This window comes from Polistes canadensis, unplaced genomic scaffold (assembly GCF_001313835.1).
Source record: "Polistes canadensis isolate GaletaPanama2010 unplaced genomic scaffold, ASM131383v1 scaffold_168, whole genome shotgun sequence".
NCBI classification, from domain to species: domain Eukaryota; kingdom Metazoa; phylum Arthropoda; class Insecta; order Hymenoptera; family Vespidae; genus Polistes; species Polistes canadensis.
This window is the reverse complement of record NW_014569715.1, coordinates 168,065-188,663: the sequence shown is the minus strand read 5'-3', so window position 1 is coordinate 188,663 and position 20,599 is coordinate 168,065. Positions and strand designations below refer to the sequence as shown.

Genomic DNA, 20,599 nt, shown 5'->3' with positions numbered 1-20,599 from the left:
ATATACTTATAAAAATCGTTCGCAAAAAAAAAACGAAGATAGAAACACGTATGTATATATATATAAAAAAAAAAAAAAATTACAAAAAAAGAAAGAAAAAAGGACGAGACGTTATTATAATCGTTGTGTACAGGAAATTAACTTGGCCTTGTCTTATCTTGCATTCTGATGACTACATCATCGGCATACGACTAAACAGAGAAAGAGAAAAAGAGGTGAAGGAGGTGGAAAAGAAGAAGGAAGGAAGGAAGGGGGGTGGGGGGATGCGAAGTGAGTGAGAAAGAGCAAAAAGGGGGTGGGAAGAAGTAAAGGGGGACAAGGGAGACTAGTAGAAGGAGAGAAACTCAAGTTTGTTGTCCAACGTTAACGTTAATTAAGTATGTCCCGAGTGCGGAGTGCACGAAGGAAAGGTTTTTCAAGGACTCCGGTTTACGAATATGGTGGTACGTTCGACGGGTGTAGAATGGTCTTGTCGTGCTTATGAAACGCATCGGTGATCAGTTAAAGTGCGAACTAGTATTTGTATATATATAAGGAACGTCTATGTATGATAGTATTGTAATATGCTTTTGTTCTATTACACATTCGTAGAATGTAATAAGAATTTGAATGAACCCTTTTTTAATAAATCTTATTGTACAGACGTTCTTGCCACGATTTTCAAAATGTTAATAATATATTGTATACCTTGATTAAAATAATAATATATTATAATAATATGTATTAATTTATTATTATATTCTAATATAATATATATCGATAATATTAGACGAAGTTATGATTAGAAATATTTCTTCGATATATATATTTTATTCTTTAAATATAATAATATAATATTTTGTTTTATTAATTATTATTACTATTATATTATTATAGCTATCAAATTTTAATATTTACGTTTTATTTCAAATCATATATTATGTGTGTGTGTGTGTGTGTTTCATTTTAGAAAAAATTTTAGATTAAAAATGAATATTATTAATATTCAAGGGAATCCAAACGAAGCGTCGCGTTAGTTTTTTTTTTTTAATTAGATATTTTCTTTGAATAAAATTTTATTTAATCGCAAATTTTGTGGAAAAAAATTGGATAATAATATTTCTTTAATAATATATTATAACTTGTGGTCTATAGTTTCGTTTAATAATTATATCATCTTAAGATTAATAATAATTGATTACTGAAAAAAAATGAACTAATTGAAAATTATCGATATTAGAATATAAATTAGCTTAGGTACTTACAAGGCGGCGTTTAGGTTTGATTAGTGGTCGATTCTGTCCGTTCATTTTGTAGTAAAGACCACAAGCATTGCAGAGGTAATGTCCAGTACCGTCTCGTCTCCACAAAGGTGTCGAAGTTGCACCGCAATTAACGCACTCACGACCCTCTATATTACGTGTATGTGTGAACGCATACAACGCGAACACGCACACGACGTTCGATTTCGTCCCGGGGGACAAAAAAGAGAGAGAACAAAAAAAACAAAAATCGAATTAGTATTTCGTGTTTTTTTTTATACATATCCTTGTAGTTCATCAATTAAAAAATGTTCTTACGATAAATCGATAAAGTATATTACAGACTAAATTACACACATATAAATATATATATATATATGTATATAGATAGATATATAGATATATATATATATATATATATATATATAAACACATATATAGAGACAGAAAAAAGGTGATCATAAATCATCGATCGATTCAAAAACAAAACCATTTGAAATTCGATCGAACGATAATTATTGATCGAATAAGCGTTACACATTGACTCTTGCACATAAATTCTTTAATATTAATTTATTATATAACAAAAAAATATATAAATATATATACACATTTTCTCTAAATTTTTTTTTTCCTCTGTTCTTTTTAATAATTTATTTATTTATTCATTTTAGACGTGAAAAGAATTTATGTTAGGTCAAAGGAAAAGAATAAAAAAAAAAAAACTGATGGTTCATGCAGTAATTTGCAACAAACAAACAAAAAAAAAACACATATTTCACATTAAGCGATTTATCAGAGCAAAAGCAAAGTCTTGTTATATTTTTTCTTTTTTTTTTTCTCTTATTTTTTTCCTTTCAAGCTCGGATAATTTGAAAATTATTCCTACTATTATTATTAATACTAAAAATTATTATTATTATTACTATTATAAATTTATATCGAAAGAGATCGATATAAATATATATTTATTTTCGTTTAATCGAAGATTATAGAGAAAATTAGATGAACTAGATAGATAGAGAATTAGAAATTAGAGAGAAAGGAACAAAATATATATATGTATATAGTTAGGGTCGTGCAACAGCGTGTTTTCCTCCCCGTCCCTCTTATGATACGTTTAGAATAAATGTTCTTTCTTTTTTTTTTTTAGTTCTATAAAGGAAATTAGGACAATGAAGTGGAGTATTTGAATAGTGTGTATAAAAAGACGAACGAACGGTCGGTGACTCCTTCGAATTTCAGCTAATCTCGATTATGGTAAATCTTGAATGTTGTATTGTGCATTAATCCAATAAGAAGCCTGGTAGAGAAGATGTTTGCTCGATTATGTTACCAATCATCAATTTCATGATTTCATCTGAGAATGATCACACAACACCAAATATAAAAATCTTCATCATCATCTTTTTCATCGTATTTTTCTTTCTTATTTGTCTTCTTGTTCATTTCATTTCATTTCATTTCTTTTCTTTTATCTTCTTTTTTGGTTTGTTTCGTTTTTTAATCTTTCTGTTCGATTTAATTTTAAGAACTAACGTCATAACCGGCTTTAACGCGTCCCTAATTGCCCTGCGGACTGGATAAGTTCGATTCGGAAACTAATTGGAAGGACCGCGAGGCATAGCCAAGCCTTATATGATGCACCCATAGCTCGGTTAATTCGATTCCTCGGTTTTACTGTCGGGAACAGATTCGAGGGTGATAACGAGCTACGATTATATCCCTCTCCTTTTCTTTCTCATCAACGAATTACCAATTTCTCTCTTGCGGTACCAAAACCACCAATCCCACCCACCCATCCACTCACCCACTTTACTTACTCCACCCTTCTACTCCTACTCCTACTCCTACTCATTTGTTTCGTTATAACAACAATTTATATATAAATCTAATTGAACGATAATACTTTTTTTTTCTTCTCAACAACGAACTATACGTGCTTTTTTTTCTTTTATACAAATTAAGATATAATTAAAAATTATAAATATAAATATCTAAAATGATATTATTTGTCCGATGACAATATACCAATAATGAAAAAAAAAATAATAAAAAAAAAATCTAATCAAAATTTAGAAACACACAAATATATTATTATTCTTATTAGCACTTAAATAAATACCGAATCGTTTTTCTTGTAAATTTCAAAATAATACAACCTCCCCGTAATTATCTCATAATAATTTGGACAAAAAGAGAAAAAGAAATATAAAGAGAAATATTAAAATTGGTAAATCTGGTGTTCATTGGTCGCGTGTCAAGAAAGATTAGATAAAAATCAAGCATCGCGATCTTTCCAATTAATTCACCACTGACGTTTATTAGAGTAGTGTTTCGTTTCATCTTTCCCTTTACTTGATTTCAAGTTTTTCCAAGATCGAGTTGGTATATATATATATATATACACACACGCACACATATCCAATCTGTATCTATCTTCTTCTTCCATTACAATTTCTATATTTTTTGTCTTCTTCTTTTCTTAGCAAAGACTACGTAGAAGAGTTAAAGAATAGGACGTACTTTCGAAGTCTTTGCGATAGAGAATAGCAAACTCGAGAATCGTGTGTGTGTGTGTGCATGTGTCGTAAGTCGATTTAATTAGCGGGCTTCCAACGGCGCGAAGTCGAACCATTGTTCCTGGAATTAGGATTTTTACCACGCCGTCGTTGGTAGAGACCGGCTATTACCGCAATCAGCGTATCCGGCATTTTTCAGCCGTCTCATTCTCATTACACTCCTCTCACACCCCCCCACACCACATCACTCCACCCCACCCTGGTTGTTCTTCTTTCTCCTTTTATTGTCATTCTCTCTTTCTCTACATTTATCTATCTCTTTCTATTCTTAACCATTTCACCAACACATTTTTATTTCCTTTTATTTTATTTTTTTATGTTTTTCCCTTGAAATGGGGGTGGGTGGTGTGGTTGTGTACGAGTATGTCAGTCTTCGACGAATCAACTATTTATTTGTTGTTATTATTATTATTGTTCGATATAATGCAATATTAAATTACGTAAGCGTCAAATGTTTGTTTGCAAATTTGATTTATTTTTTGTTTTTCGATTTGCCGGTTCACGTCATCATCGTTCATTATGACGATTGTGGTCGTGTGCGTGTTAATATTGTTTTTTTTTCTCCCCTTTTTTTATCGTATAAATATGGAAAATAGATTATAACCGAGAAAAAAAAAATATACGGAAAGGTTTGCCGTTTGAGAGTTCACGTGGATACGACGACGACGACGACGACGAAGACGAAGACCACGACGACGACAACGAGGGGCTCTCTTTTGCGAGAGGGGGAGATTTGCTGTGACAAAAAACAATTTAGAATATGTGACGGAAAAAAGAAAAAAATATATATATTAATATATTATTATTATATATATAGAAGAAGAAAAAAAAAAAACAAAAAAATATGTATGTATATTATATAATTTAATTAGCGATAGCCACACCACATCGAAAAAATAGAATATTAAAAAAAAAAAAAAAACCAAATCTAACTGTGCGCTTTGCTCACGAGGGGTTTTTTTTTATTCCTCTGTGTTTTTGTTCTCTCTCTCTTATCTTTCTTTTCTTTTCTTTTTTCTTTTCTTTTTTCTATGCAAATATTAAAATAATAGATGAGAGTAATGTTAATGTGTGTGTGTGTGTGTAACACGTGTGACACGTCAAAAAATCAGTGGTATTATTCGTGGGTGGTGCACTATCGACGATAAAAACGCTTGTTCGCATGGTGTAGGCCACTCAAAAAGATAAAACAAACAAAAACAAAAAAAAAAAAAACAAAAAAATTACAGATCGGTGAATTACGGACAAAATACAAAACTGGTGTGTGAGTGTACGTGTGTATATCACTGCGTCTCTCCCTCCCTCTTCTTCTGGCGATATATTATCGGTACTTTTGACGTTAATAAAAAAAAAAAAAAGAGAATAAAATAACTGAAACAAAATAATAATAGAAGGAAAATGATATGTCTACGTATCGGGTAGGACAACAAAACAAGAAATATGATGAAAATGTAATTATAAGTGTTAAAATAACCGCAACCATAAAAGCAAGTTAAAACAAACCATATGAACAAAAACTAATCACAAATATTAAATATAGAAAATAAAAAGCGGAAAAAGGAAAGATAATATAAAAGAAAAGTAAGAAAATTGTTAAAGAAGAAACCAGAGAAGAAGTAAAAAAAAGAAAGAAAGGATGATTAAATAAAAACTAAAAAGAAAATGGGCGCGGGCATAAGGCGTGCCGCTTACCGGCGGACGTTCTCGACTTGTTCCTGGGCTTTTGTTGTTGATGGTGTTGATGCGCGCCGGGCGAGCCCGGATTGTTGGGATGCGCGTTACTCGTATGAGCCGAAAGTAACTTCGAATCGGCAGGGCTCACGACACCGGGGACACCCGAATTGGCATTTCCGGTGCCGTGATGCGCCGCCGCGGCAAAAAGAGCGCCGACCGTCGTCCCGGAGTTCCCATTGTTGTTGCTGTTGTTGTTGTTGTTATTGTTGTTGTTATGCGGATTGTGGGACGACGCGGAGGACGACGAGGAGGATGACGTTGCCGTGCCGCCGCCGGAGCCGCCGCCTCCCCCAGCACCCCCACCACCATTCAAATGATGATGATGATGATGGTGATGGTGGTGGGCAGCGTTGGGGTACTGCAAATGTTGATACATGTTGTAGGCACTCGTCGCCGGGTCATATTGTGCCGCCGAGGCCGATGCTGCTGCTGCTGCCACGTGGTGACTGTTGGAGACGGCGGCTGCGGCGACCGCAGCAGCCGCAGCGGCCGCAGCAGCGGCGGCGGCATAGCTGTCCCTTCCGCAGGGGGAACTGGCCCCGTTGTTATTCTGATACGCGTCCTGTTGCTGCTGTTGTTGCTGTTGCTGCTGTTGCTGTTGTTGTTGCTGTTGAGAGCCATTCGCTTGTTGTTGACCGCTTCCCGATTGGTTATTACCTTCGCGTTGTTTCACCTGTCCCGAACTGGCCGCCGTGTTGTTACTGCTACCACCGTTGTTGCCCGCGTTCCCACCGTGCTGCTGTTGATGAGGCGGCGATGGTGCTCCATGATGATGACCCAACATAACCGTTGGTTTAACGTCGCAACTACCCGCCCCGCCTGCTCCCAATGCATCCTGATGATGCATAAACGCCCCCATAACCGCTGCATGGGCCACGGCTGCTTGATACTCGCTGCTACCGCCACCACCCAATCCTCCCAAAGAGTTCGCCCCGCTACCGTTGTTATTATTGTTGCTACCGCTACCGCTGTTGTTGTTGTTGTTCGTCCCATTGTTATTATTAGAACTAGATGTCGTACTAGCCGTTATACTATCCGGCGTTGCATCCTTAGGCGGCGTTGGAGGAAAAGAAAACAAATGGTGTGTACCGGCGCCTGCACCGTGACTCGATAAACTACCCGTTGTCGGTGGTAAAGATGAACCCAATGGACTCTGTGGTTTGTCGTCGTTTACTGTACCACCGGTTGATGCCGTTGTCGTTGGAAAACCCCATGGCGTTTTAGATGTATCCGCCCCGCTACCGGATAACCACGGATGTAATACCGTGCTGTGAAAATGCGGCCGACAAACTTGACTTACTGGACCGCTCGTCACCCCGCTGCTCGACATTCTCGCTGTAACATAACAAATTCACAACGTTTCAACGTTAAATCACACGTATATATCGGTAAACAAATGAGAATCATAAAGAATAATTAAACGATTAATTCTACTACGAAAGAGAGAGAAAGAGAAAGAGAGAGAAAAGATCAGTGTATATATATACTGAATTGTCTGAAAATGGAAAGTCGTAACGATCGGTAGTGATGATGGTGGTTGTGATGATAATGGTAGTAGTAGTAGTAGTGGGTAATCGCTGCTGATGGTAACAGAGAAAGATACTTGATTCGTGCGTGCGCAGAATGATCGAGTTTAACGCCGATCGTAAAAGTACCTAATTGCGAGAGACGTCTTAATTAAGTGCAAGGCCCGCTCTTGCTGTTGCTAGTGGTGTTATGGGCTTCTCTTCCTTTCTCTCTCTCTCTCTCTCTCTCTTTCTCTCTGTCTTTCTTTTATTTTTACTCCTTATAGGAAGACCAAGTTATACCTCAGTAGCATCAAGACTCGCCTTATATGCGATAAAACTCAAAGAGTCCCAGCAAGCAAGCAAGCAAGCAAGCTAGCTAGCTAGCTAGCTACTCGCGTGTAATTAGTTCTTCATTAGTGACCATTTGATAGCAAGAGGAGGAAACCAATGAACTAACGACAAAGACATAGACTATGATTCGTCTTAAATGGATACCATTAAACTATGATAATATGGCATTTCTTATCTCTTTCTATTACATAGACATATACAAATTTAATCAGCTAATATATATACTTAGTTCTAAAAGTATATCTGTGTATAATATCAAATACATTATAACAAACTTCTCTTTGGTTTAATCTTATCTTATTATCTTGGAGAAAAGAGTAAAACGTTTGATATATCTTATAAAACTAGCGATCGGTGAGAGATACTTTCGCGACCTAACACGAATTCTCGGTGTAAGTTGTTGTCGTTGTTGTCTTATAACGTCAGGTGTGATCTATCGATATTACATTAAAAGAAAGAGAGAGAGAGAGAGAGAGAGAGAGAGAGAGAGAGTTAAGTAAAATAAGTAAGAAATAAACTAAGTTTAACATCTCTACCCTTTTATTCCTTTAACGTTAATATATCTAACGAAATATAACTACATTATATCCAATATAATACATTTCAAATCTTATCTCTATGTATTTACTTATATCCTATTCCCCCATATTACCATGTTCAATCATTCTAATAAATGTCTCACGACGTAATTACTGATGTTAACTATTCTCAATTACACTCTCTCCCTCTCTCTCTTTCTTCGTGAATATACATATACCATACATACATTTATATTTTCATGGGCTGCCGTGAAATAACCTACGACGTACAACGTTGACGTGGAATAACATGTGTTTCATACAAAATCAACCAACCAACCAAGCACGCTATTTAAAAATGTAAGAGGGGTAAGTGGAAGAGGAAAAGGTACGAAATAAAAAAAAAAAAACAAGAAAAAGAAGTAAAAAGGAAAAAGAAAATCCAGTTATGTTATGTACTCGTCACGAAAGATTCCCATATCTGATAGAAAAGTCATTAACACCCTCCCCCTCCCCCCTCCTACTTCTCCACCTTCTTTCACGTGTGGTGCTCGTTCGAATTCATCGCTAAGGGAGGAAATTCGAAAGGTACAAGTCAGGATGCTCGCACGAAAGCTTTGCGTGTACATATACATATATATATACACGTTAGTACTCACACATACGTAAATACATTTTCCCTACGTGCTTACGGTGGATGAAGTTGGTCGACGAAGCAGCATACGATCGATATATCGAATGGAACTTGCCGGTACTGCTCCGCCACCTTCACGGCATACGCTGATAACGCGAGACTGTTTTGCCAAGCTCCGTTCTCAACTACTACTACTACTACTATTACTACTACAACTATTACTACTGCTACTGCTGTTGCTGCTGCTGCTTCTATCTTTCTCTCTCTCTCTCTTCGATGGCCTCGATTCCCATTGAATTATGGGCATTAATTTAAGCTTTAAGCCCTCCACCATGATTCTGCTACCATCTACTATTCCCTTACCGATTTATCGTGTCTCCATATAATGCCTGCTACAATTTTCACCCCAAACTTTCATTTGAAAAATGAGAAAAGATACTAGGAATCTTATATTGATATTATATATTATATTAATTTATTCATTAATTTATATAAATAGAATTTATTTATTAACTTTTTCTTCTCTTTTTTCTCCCTTTTCCTCTATACTGTAAATATTGATGTTAAGTTTCTCGACAATACGATAAAGTTAGAATTTATTTTCTGAAAACTTTAATCAATTGTAGTATACGTGTTATACGAACGAATTATAATCACAAATTTTATAAATCGATCATTCGACTCGTTGTATTCACATAATTAGGATGAAATAATTGTTCTCTCGAAAACAAAGATGATTTTTTTTTTGTATTATAGTTTGTTAATCGAATGGTTTAAACTATTAGGAGGTGGTAATCATCGTTGGCTTACTGAATTTTATATGAACGGACAAAAAAATTACAAATGCACTGTTGCGATGCAACAGAATTTTAAAGATACCAAGTAAGTAACAGGAACACCACCAGCACCATCACCAACCACCACCATCACCAACCACCATCACCACCAAACGAGGAAAGAAAACGGAATGGCAGCTGCAACGTCGTCGTGCAATTAATCGGAGACCCAGCGCGATGTGCAGCTTGTAATTGGATCTACTGTTACATTATAGCTTGGTTAACGAGAATAAAAAAAAGAAAAAGAAGAAGAAAAATAAAAAAAGTAAACAGGGTATTATAGGAAAATATAAAGATATATAAATATTCATCGCAACACCGTAACTTGCAACTTTCTGCAACTTGTGCACCAATATAACAACAGCAACGACAGCAGCAGTAGGAAATAACAGCTGCTAAAAACTGTTCTCTTAATTTTATCTTTTTTTTTTCTCATTACATTAGCTCATTGAACAACTAACGTATTGCTATAAAAACATGCTAATTCATAAGCCAACACGCGTTTAATTAATTAATTAATTAATTCTAAGAAAATAATATCATATACACCTAATCCCAACAACAAAATATACTAAACCAAAATTTCTAGCAACAATAATCATCGATTTGATTGATTTATCTTACACACAATTGTATGGATATCTAACGATCCTAATTAAATAAAATCACTGTAGTACTACAACAACAACATTTGTTTCCTTCCCTCCTAGTACAAATTAATTACTACCTTTCTACAATTTATTTAAACGTCTTTCTCTCACTCATTCTTTCTTTAATTCATGAAAATTTAATCGCGACCCACGATCGTTGTGTTGTATTCTATAATTCTTGGGTAACTTGCGAAACTCGTATATATAGGAGAATATAATTGAAATTCGTTTGATTATATTATGGAAACTGTGAGAGACCATTGTGATCAACCGATGTGTGCATGGTGATGGTGTCCGAACGGTTGGAAGAAGAAGAAGAAGAAGAAGAAGAAGCTCAGAAACACAGTGGGTCAACGATTTACGATGAGGATGAGAGTTCATTGCCCCTTTTTTTCCTTCCTTTTAAGCGAAAAAAAAAACAGAAAAAGAAAAAAAAAGAACCGAGTAGACGGTTAAGAGTGCGAAAAGAAGAGAAGAGGGGGAGAGTAGAGTATAGGATGGGGGTGTGGGGGGAGGTTTGAAAGAGACAGTGACAGAAAGAAAAAGAAGTATGGTTAGAGGTGGTGCGAAAAATGACCAGACACACATAGAAGGGGAGGCCAGCCAGTTCGCACTCTCAACGCAATAAAAAACTTCCATACCGAGGCGATATTTATCGTTCTATATCCGCTCCGCCCTTCTCCCTACCTACCTACCTCCCTACCTCCCTCGACCCCACCCTATCTCCCTCCTTTCTTCACCCTTCTTCTCTTACTCTTCTTCGTGCCACAAGAGGAACCTTTTTACGGCATTTCACGAAACTTTTTTGACCATCCTACCCTTCCTTCCTTTCTTTTCTTTTCTTTTCTTTTCGTTTTTTTTCTTTTCACCACAGATATAACTCTTGGCTCGTGTTATCTAAACGATATTTTCCCGTCGAGTCGACGATTTAAAATATATCTCCACCAAACCCCGTGAATTCGTACAGATTTGTACCAAAAAAATTCTTGTCGTTAGAATATATTGCGTTTGAAACAATTAATATTAGATATTAATCAATTATATTTCGTTTTGAGATAATATATTAGATTTGAAATGTTTTGTAAAGTGTATTTTTTAATCTAAATTTCATTGCATAGATTTTGTTGTTGAAATATTCGGATATATATTTTGTTTAGTGTGAGAGAACACACGAGTGTGTTCTCTCGTTCGAGACTAAATTATTTTGTTAGAAAATATTTAAAAAACATTTCTATTGTAATAATAATTGAAATGAATAAAAGAAGATCGATTAATTATCTTCGTTCTCTAGATCTGTTCTATGGTAAGAAAAATAATTAACAATGATATCGATATCAGTTTGATTATGAACAAACGTGTCATGATAAATCTACGCGTAAAAGAGAAATAGAAAAATTTAAACAAAAATAAAATAACGAAATAAGAAAAGAAAGAAGTTGACGTAACGCGTAAGTTTCCTTCTTCAGTAAACGTGCATGTGTGTGTATCTGTGTATGTGTATGTATGTGTGTGTATCTTCTACTACTTTTTTAAGTTATGCGAATGAAAGAGAAAGAGATAAATGAAATGGTTTTACTTGGTATACGGTATTACTTGGTATGAGAAAAAAAAAAAAGAAATAAAAAAGGATGAAAAGATAAAAGTATCTAAAAGAAAGACAGAGAGAACAACTACTACTAGTCTCGTTTAGGTAACACCAACAACTCCGAAGAAATATTTCCTTTGGTGTTGATTCTCAGCAACATTATAATGGAAACAGGTCGTGTTGTCGTTGTGTCGTTGTCGTTGTCGTCAATCGAATATGGCACCGCTTACTTTTCTTCTATCACGGGCAACTTCTTTCAACGATCACCATATATTTATTTTTTCTGTTTTTTTTTTTCTTTTTTCTTTTTCTATACAAATTTCAATCACTCTCTTTTTAAAAGTATTTCACTGGCAACGAGTTAATAGAATACCTTATTTTCCTTTTTTTTTTCATGTTTAATACATCTAGTTATTTATCAAAATATAATATCGAACGGGTGTTGGGTACCTATAATCTAGATTTTAAATTTTAATATATTAACATACATCGTGTTAAATTAACTTACTTTCATTCAAATCGTTCCAATTAAATATGTTGTCATACCTACATCTACATATTTAAGCATATTTCCATATTATTACACATCCTATATGATATATTATAATATTTGTATTAATTTCAATAATATATTTCAACACACATAATACTTGGAACACAGATTATTTCATTCAAAAATATTCCTTTTTCTTTAATTTACCCAATTCCTTTGAACCCATCCCATAACATAATCATCCCTTATTCTTATACTAATTAAATATCGACAAGAATCAAATATTATCGTTTTGAACGAACGCGTATATAAACGATGTCCAGCAACAACAGCAACCACCACCACCATACCACCACCTCCAGCAACAACAACAACAATACAACAATAACCAACCACCCAACAGTGATGGCGAATGATTCGATCCAGCGATTTCTGGATAATAACTAGGCGGTTATAACGCGTCACGGAAACGGCCGTCGCGAGTATAGTAGTCCGGGCATGAATATTCATGAAAAATCCCATCGGATATAATCGGCCCGCTATGGAAAGTGTGTATATATGCGCGCGGGCGTGCAAGCGAGTGAATAAGCGTACGTATAGCACAAACTAGCAAGCTAGCTAGCTAGCTAGCTAACTATGTAGCAGCAGTATAGTATACCGATGGAAATCAAGATGGCGTCGAATGAACGTGGCATCACTTATACCCGGATTTTTACCACCTCCCACCTCCCACCCCCCTTTTGTTTTTTCCTCTCTTTTTGTATCGCAGCAATTGGTTTTTTTTTTTATTTTTATGCAGCTTTAGGATAGCACAATAACGACCAACCCTCCACACCCCTTCCACCACCCCTCGTATTCGATGTATTCGTTGCTCGAAATTTAATGGGAGAACGATTTTACCGTTTTCATTGGCTCATGCATAACGCGCGTTGGGTTACTATACTCTTTTACAATATCCCGTCGAATATAAAATCGTTTTACGATCGTACGATTGATAACTACTACTACTACTACATATTGCACGCACAAATATAATAATAATAATGATAATAATAAAATAAAAATCAAAATATAATAAATAAAGGAGGGAATACGGTGAATGTCCAATGTGCATTTCGATGTGTTCCACTAACTTTTTCGTTCTCATCCTTTTTTTTTTTGTGCTAACCACGCCCCATGGTGAATTTTTTCTCTCTCTCTCTTTCTCATTTATTAATCTTATATTTTCTATCTCTTTCGTAGTCTTGTCTGTTCGTCTATTTGTCTGTCTGTCTGTCTGTCTGCTTTTCTTTCTTTCTTTCATTTGCAATAAGTAAAATGCACGCGTACAATTCTGGTGCATATTGCTTAAAAAAAAAAAAACAAAAAAATATATATAAGAAAGGATGAATTTATGACGTCGACAAGAAAACGCTGTCATCGTGGCGTCAAAGGTTTTGCAAATCCAACTACTAACAAAACACAACGCAACATGAAACTATGACGACTATGATGATGATTACAAAGAAGCTTTGCAACTACGTGAATCTTTCCCACTCTCTCTATCTATCTTGCTCTGTTTTTTCTTTTCTTTCTTTTTATTTCGTTGCAATATCGCGTTGCGAGAAGCGTCTATATGGTATACACAACCATGATTTCGAATCGGCATGATAATTAAACGCAGAGAGATTTCACTTCGTTCTTTTTAATTACATTCGACTTGCGTACTTATTTTTAAACGGCTGTGTGTGTATATGTGTGTGTGTCTACCTACCTTTTTTTCTTTTATAATTTAAGGGGGAGGAGGCGGTAGAGTTTCTTTGCAACAAATTTAAAGTAAATTTATATATGCATTATTCTTTTTTTTTTTTTTTTTAGATTAAACAATTTAATCATATCGCAAGACAAATTATAATATAATTATATATATTTTGTTATATTATTATTATCGGGACTTATTATTATAATAATTATTATTAATCCAATCTCTTTAACAAATGAACAACACTCTAATATGAATATTAATTATCATATATAAATTTAGTATATACTTTTTTTTTTAGAATGAATTATTTTAAAGAGATTCTCGTTCTAAACAAAAAAAAAAAAAGAAATTGTCTTTCTATTTTTTTCTCTATAAAATAATGCATCGTATATATATACACACACACACATCTGTATATCATACTATTTATTTTTATAATTGGAAATTTAAAAGAAATAAAACAAATATAATTAAATGAAAACCCCATTAAGATTATTATTCCTGCTATTATAATAATGAAAGGAAAGATATGCGAATAGTAGTATTATAGAAGAAGTAGAAGGAGGAGGGGGGTGGGGTGGGGAAGGTATAGTATAGTAAAATAATTCACTTGCACTCTTGACAAAGAGGCAAAAGTAGAAAGAGAGAGAGAGGGGTGTTATACTGTTTACTTATATAAAGAAAAGGACAAACGAATATACTCGAATGTGTTACTCGGTGCCATTTAAAAGCACATGTTGAAAACTACTACTAGAGAAAGAAAGAAAAGAAAAGAAATAAAAGAAAGAAAGAGATAGAGATAGAGGGAACGTGTTAGTCGAATGAATGATACCAAAGTAGCCGGGTCAGCAAGTAAAGTGTATATCTCCATTTGGTCAGCATCCGACATCAAAGCAACCAGTACACTCCAAATAATTAGTTGCCTCGAGCTGCGAGTAAGCGTGTTCGAGCGTTAAAGCGCAGAAAGAGAACCGTCGACGAGTCCTTTTGTTCGAGGCGTTGAGAGAACGAATAGTTCAAAGGGTCGAGTATAAGTGTGTGAGAGAGAGAGAGAGAGAGAGAGAGAGAGAGAGAGAGAGGATTCAAAGCCGAAAGTCATCCGCTTACTGAAAGGACCACGCGAAATTTCTGCTTTTTCCTATTAGTCCTATAAATGTATATGTATAAATATAACTCTCTGTGTATATATATGAATGTGTGCTGATTGTTTGTGTATTATATGAGTATGGGTGTCTCGTTTTCCTGACCATTTGCTTTTCGACACCTCTCTCTTCATCCTCTTCTTTATTTTACCATTCCCTTCAACACTCGGCTTCTACTATTTCTCTTATTTCTCTGGTTCTACTACTCTATCAAAAAACTTCAATTAGCAAAATAATTTTCTCCTCTTCTACTATTTTCTTATACCTTTTTTTTTCTTCTTTCTTTCTTTCTTTCTTTCTTTCTTCTGGTTGTCGTAATCCTATTATCGTTATAATACTCTTTTCGCGATAAGCTAAGTACTTCGTGCGAGAAATGAAAATCTTTTTTTAAAAAAAAAAAAGGGAATAGCCAACTTTGAAACGAGATAACGAACAAACTCGTGGGCCGAGATTATTTAACTAACTCTCCTGTGTTTTCTTTTCTCCTCTTTTTTTTTCCTTTTCTTCTTCTTCTTTTTCCTTATAAACCCGCCCCACCCGTTCCCAGTGTTGTTTAATCGAGTAGAAAATAAAAAAATAGGCGAATTTTGTTTAAGAATAATAATGATGATAATTTAATCATAAAACAAATTAAATTAAAATATTTTCTTCTATTTATAAATATAAAATAACGCGTTTTTATTCTACTTGTAAGAATTCGAAACACTTCTAAACAAACAAAAAAATAAAAAGAAACAAATTCCCTGAACGAATATTATATATTCGGATAAGAGTAAGAAGAGACAGAGGATGGGTGTGCGAACAAAAATTTCATACTGAAAGACAGAATAAAAAAAAAGAATAAAAAGAATAAAAAGAAGAAGAAGAAGAAGGACCTACTGTGTGGCTCCCGTGACACGGAAGAAGAAAACGAAAAAGGACGAATTTAAAAAATGAAGAAGTAAGTAGCCAAGCCAATGGAAGGGGAGAAGAAGATAAAAAAGAACCCAAAAAAAATATATATATAAAGAAAAGAAGTAACCAAGGAAGTAAAGAAGGAAGAAAGGAAGGAAGGAAGGAACGCGGTTTGCAAGGAGAAGGACGACCGAGATTGATCGCAGTGAAATTGCATCGCGAGCTGGCTGCACATCTGCCAGTGAGCACAAAACTTCCCTACAGAAGGAAAGAGAGTAAGAGAGAGAGAAAGAGAGAGAGAGAGAGAGAGAGAGAATGGAAAGAGGCTCCGCCTTCGGTTGGCGTGTGCATTTGCGCAAGATGGCGCCGTTCGGACGGCCGGTTGCACACATTTTGCAGTACCCACCACCAACCAAGCTGCACTACCACCACCAACCAACACCAGAACCAGAACCAACACCAGTACCAATACCAGCAGCAGCAGCACCAACAGCAGCAGCACCAACAACACAGAAAGAAACTATGGACAACGAGACACGATGAGGATGAGGATGAGGATGAGGATGAGGACAAGAATGAGGAGTATGAAGAAGAAGAAGAATCAAACCCTCCCGGACCCTCTACTTCTTCTTCTTCTTCTTTGAATCGGACGAGGAGGATGCAACGACGAAAGGAGGGGCTAAAGTTAAGAGAGTAAAAGAGTATCTGTCTGTGTGTGTTAGTGTGTGAGATGTGGTATAAAAGCAGCGCCTCCCGCGTGGCCTGCAATTACGTATGCACCTCTCCGAGAGGCAGCCCGTGGGCTTCGCGGTTGGCTGCGCTTCCTTCCTGTCTGCTGCAACCACCGTGCGTGCATTATGCATCCCGTTGCATGCGTCCATCTACCTTGTTTGTTTAGTATTTTTAACTTTTACTACTACTACTATTACTATTACTATTACCACAGACTACTCCCTATTCTTTATCTAATATTTTATTTTATTTCTTATTTCTTATTATTTTCCTACTTCATTTTGTTTCTTTCATTCGTCTAATTCAACCTAGATGAATGTTTTTGTTTTGTAAACGCCTCCCCACCTTCTATTTGTAATCAAGATATTAAATATTTGTACAATATAATCATATTCTAACGTAATAATAATGTAATAACGGTATTATATGATTGTAAAAAAAAACTTTTGTTTAAAATATTACAACGATAAATAAATTCTCAACGAAACGGAAACGGTGATCTAGAGATGGAGAGATGGAGATGGAGATTGAAGCGCGATGATAAAAAAGAAACTAACGTCTGATTTCTTGGAAATTAGACTCTCCGCGAAAAAAAATAGAAAAAAGAAAGAAAAGAAAAAGGATTAACATAAGATTATCTGTACCTCGTGTGTCTGGGTGTTTTGAAGCAAGTGCAAGCAAGCAAGCAAGCAAGCAAGCAAGCAAGCAAGCAAGCTTGGAATCATGGAAATCATCTACTACTACTACTTCTTCTTTTCCTTCTTCTTCTTCTTCTCCAGTAAACATAAAAAGAGTTAAGAAGGAAAGAAAGAAAGAAAGAAGAAGAAGAAGAAGATTTGATTCCGATTAGGACGGTCGTTTTTTGGGCAAGGCGAGGTAACAGAGGCCCGAGTATGATCCATGCACGTCGGCACGAATCAGGGATATCGCGTTCCAGGCCCTCGACGATCTAACCGGCTGGATCAAGTTTCCCCTACCCCCTTTATCCTCCGTCTCACCCCACCTAACAAACCCCACCTCCTCCTCTTCACCACTCCTCTCTACTCTTCCACCACTTTTGCTTTTTCGTTACTTTTATCTATCTCTTTTTGTTCGACAAATTCCGCTTATTCTTCGTCATCTTCTATATCGTGCTTCGAAAACAAAAACAAAACAAAAAAATATTTGACTGAAACTTTATTTGAATTATTTTAACCCCTTTTGTGGAACCCGAATTTTTATATATATATATATTGTATTATTTGAAGTTTAATAATATAATATATATTTATAATTTAATTAAATTGGGATTATGATATTTATATATTTAATATATAAAAAGTTACATATACACGTTACTACTTTACTATCATACTCGAAGAGGAATCATCGATGATGTATTTTTATTTGAAATTAATTGTATTACAATTTAATTAAATATATATATATATATACACAATTATTTTATATATAATTTATATATATATATATATAAGACGTGAATATATTTTAATCTAATTTTTAAACGCTATGATTCATTCATTCGATACACATTTTGAATGAATATTAAAGTGGAGAACAATTTTTTTGTTGTCGAATTTATTCGAAGTAGTAAAGTAAAAAAAAAGAATTAAAAATTAAAAAAGAAAAAAGAAAAATGCAAAAACAGATGATAAGAGTAAATATTCCAGGTGTTTTGATAACGTGTAATTAACAAATGAACTAAAAGCTGAGAAGTCTTTCTCTCTATCTATCTATCTATCTATCTATCTTTCTCTCTCTCTCTCTTTCTATCTATCTCATTCTTTGTCTCTCTTTTTATCTCTTGTCCTAGATGAAACATTAATATCTTAATTAGCGAGTACGAGAAGGGGATGGAGGCGGCATCGTTTCGTTGCAGCTGGTCGTTGAACCGAGACTTTTTTCTATTCCCAACCCCTTAGGGGTTGAAACAACCAACCACCACCAACTAGAGTATACACCACCTCGATTAAAAGCTAGGTGGTGTTCTCGTTCATATCAAACTCGTTCTATTCCTTCATAATTTTTTTTTTTTTCGACACGACACTCTTCGTTTTATTATATTTTCTTTTTTTTATTTGTTTTTTACGCTGTCGGATCGTCGTTACGACCGTAATTAGTAATTAAACAATTTTTAATAATTTTATTTTCTATCATTTTACTACCAACAAGATACGAGTGGTTTTTTTAAATACAAAATCTCGATATATTATGGAAAAAAAAAAAAAGATTGTAAATATTAGCTCAATTAAATATAATAATACTAATTGTTAGATATGAAAATTCATTTTCATAATACACATTAAAAATACTGTGTTATTATTATTATTAAAAAGTTTATACGGTCAGGAGAATTATTTATACTCGTGTAATATATTTAACACGTCGTTGACTTTCGTGTAATTCAACTCTCTTTAAAAAAAAAAAAAAAAAGAAAAACAGAAAGAATATTATTTCTATTTCTTCTTCTTCTTCTTCTATTTCTTTGATTATATTTTTAAATACAAAATTATTCCGAGTGAAAATAAAAAGGAAAACGTTTTTTAATAGCTATCGCAATTTTCCCAACAACGCAACAAATAGGTGTTGTGTTGTATGTGTAAACTTATTACTTAGACACCTAATCAAAAGATTTCTTTTTTTTTTCTTCTTCTTCTTCTTTTCTTACTAACCACAGAGAAATCAAAACACTCAACTATAATAGAGATATATCTCTTGTTTAACACACGCGAGCTATCTAAACAGACGAGAAAAGAAATCACTATGAATAACGTTGTCAATTCCCAGTGAACTATCAGCAATATCCACCTGGATACACAATGTATAATTATGACATTATATGAATAATACATCACGAGTTATCCAAGAATGTAGTTCTCCAAGAAATATATTACAATAATTGTGTTCAATAGGTTTGAACTATTACATGACACTCGTTTTTATGTATCTTTTTTTAAAATAAAATAAAGTATTATATACTATATGAGATATCTAATACAAAATATCGTTTCAATTTGAACGATAATTTTGATTAAATTTATCGACTAACGATATATCAAATAAATATTACATAAATATTATTTAACTGAAATATATATATTGAACATTTGTATCTAAAAAAATATATCTTGAAATTATTATATATCTACATAACTGAAAATAAAATAAAAAGATAAAATACATATTAATCTAAAACAATGATATATTTTACATATTAAAAAAAAAATACTTAATATCAAAATTATAGCCAATTTCTATGATTATAAATAAATAAACAAACAAATAAAAAGGCCTGTGACATTTAAAAAAAAAAATAACTTTTATAAAAATTCCTAATCTCGACGACCAAAAAAATCCTTTGAGAATAAATATATATATATATAAGGAGTAACAAAAAAAGAATAAAAAAAAAAACTAAAACTAAAATAAAAAAAGAGTAGAAGATGGTCGTACTCACTGTGGGCGTAGTGCGCCGCCGCGGCGGCAGGGTGGTGGGGGGTTGGTCCGGCATGGGGGTAGTAACCCCTGTAGTCGGTGGGATTGCCAACGACTCCGGCCACCCCAGCGGCTGCCGCCGAGGGCGGCTCCAGGGACGTTCGGGGTGGTTCGTACCATCTTGCTGCACTAGACTCGCTGCTCATATCCATCATGAAAAAAGTTTATTTTTTATTGTAATAATACTTATTCTCTCTTATTAATTTATTTCTTTTCTTTATTATTTTCTTCTTCTTCTTCTTCTTCTTCTTTTTCAATCTTCTAAACTTTTCCTTTTCATTAAAATGCCAACATCACCATCACTACCATCACCACCACCAAACACCACCTCCTAATTTAATTAAACCCTCAAATTATTTCTTTCCAAAATATTTCACACACTTATTCGTTTGTCCGAACGACGATGGAAAATTATCCAATAGGAAGGAAATATTTACGAAGATATTTGCAAATGGGAGAG

The 20,599-nt window shown here is 34.3% G+C and overlaps 1 protein-coding gene across 3 annotated transcripts in view; it reads right to left on the bottom strand.

The window, feature by feature from the left end:
- The window catches only part of LOC106789191 (GATA-binding factor C-like), a 73,295-nt gene extending 52,925 nt beyond the window's left edge, over nucleotides 1-20,370 (bottom strand). For all 3 annotated transcript variants that reach the window (XM_014753191.1, XM_014753193.1, XM_014753192.1), the window contains exons 1-3: nucleotides 20,102-20,370; nucleotides 5,516-6,892; nucleotides 1,245-1,390 (exon numbers count right to left, since the gene is read on the bottom strand). In XM_014753191.1, coding sequence (XP_014608677.1) covers nucleotides 1,245-1,390; nucleotides 5,516-6,892; nucleotides 20,102-20,294 — 1,716 coding nt within the window. In that variant the 5' untranslated portion in view covers nucleotides 20,295-20,370. The remainder of the gene's footprint in view (nucleotides 1-1,244; nucleotides 1,391-5,515; nucleotides 6,893-20,101) is intronic.
- Between the last annotated feature and the right edge of the window lie 229 nt (nucleotides 20,371-20,599).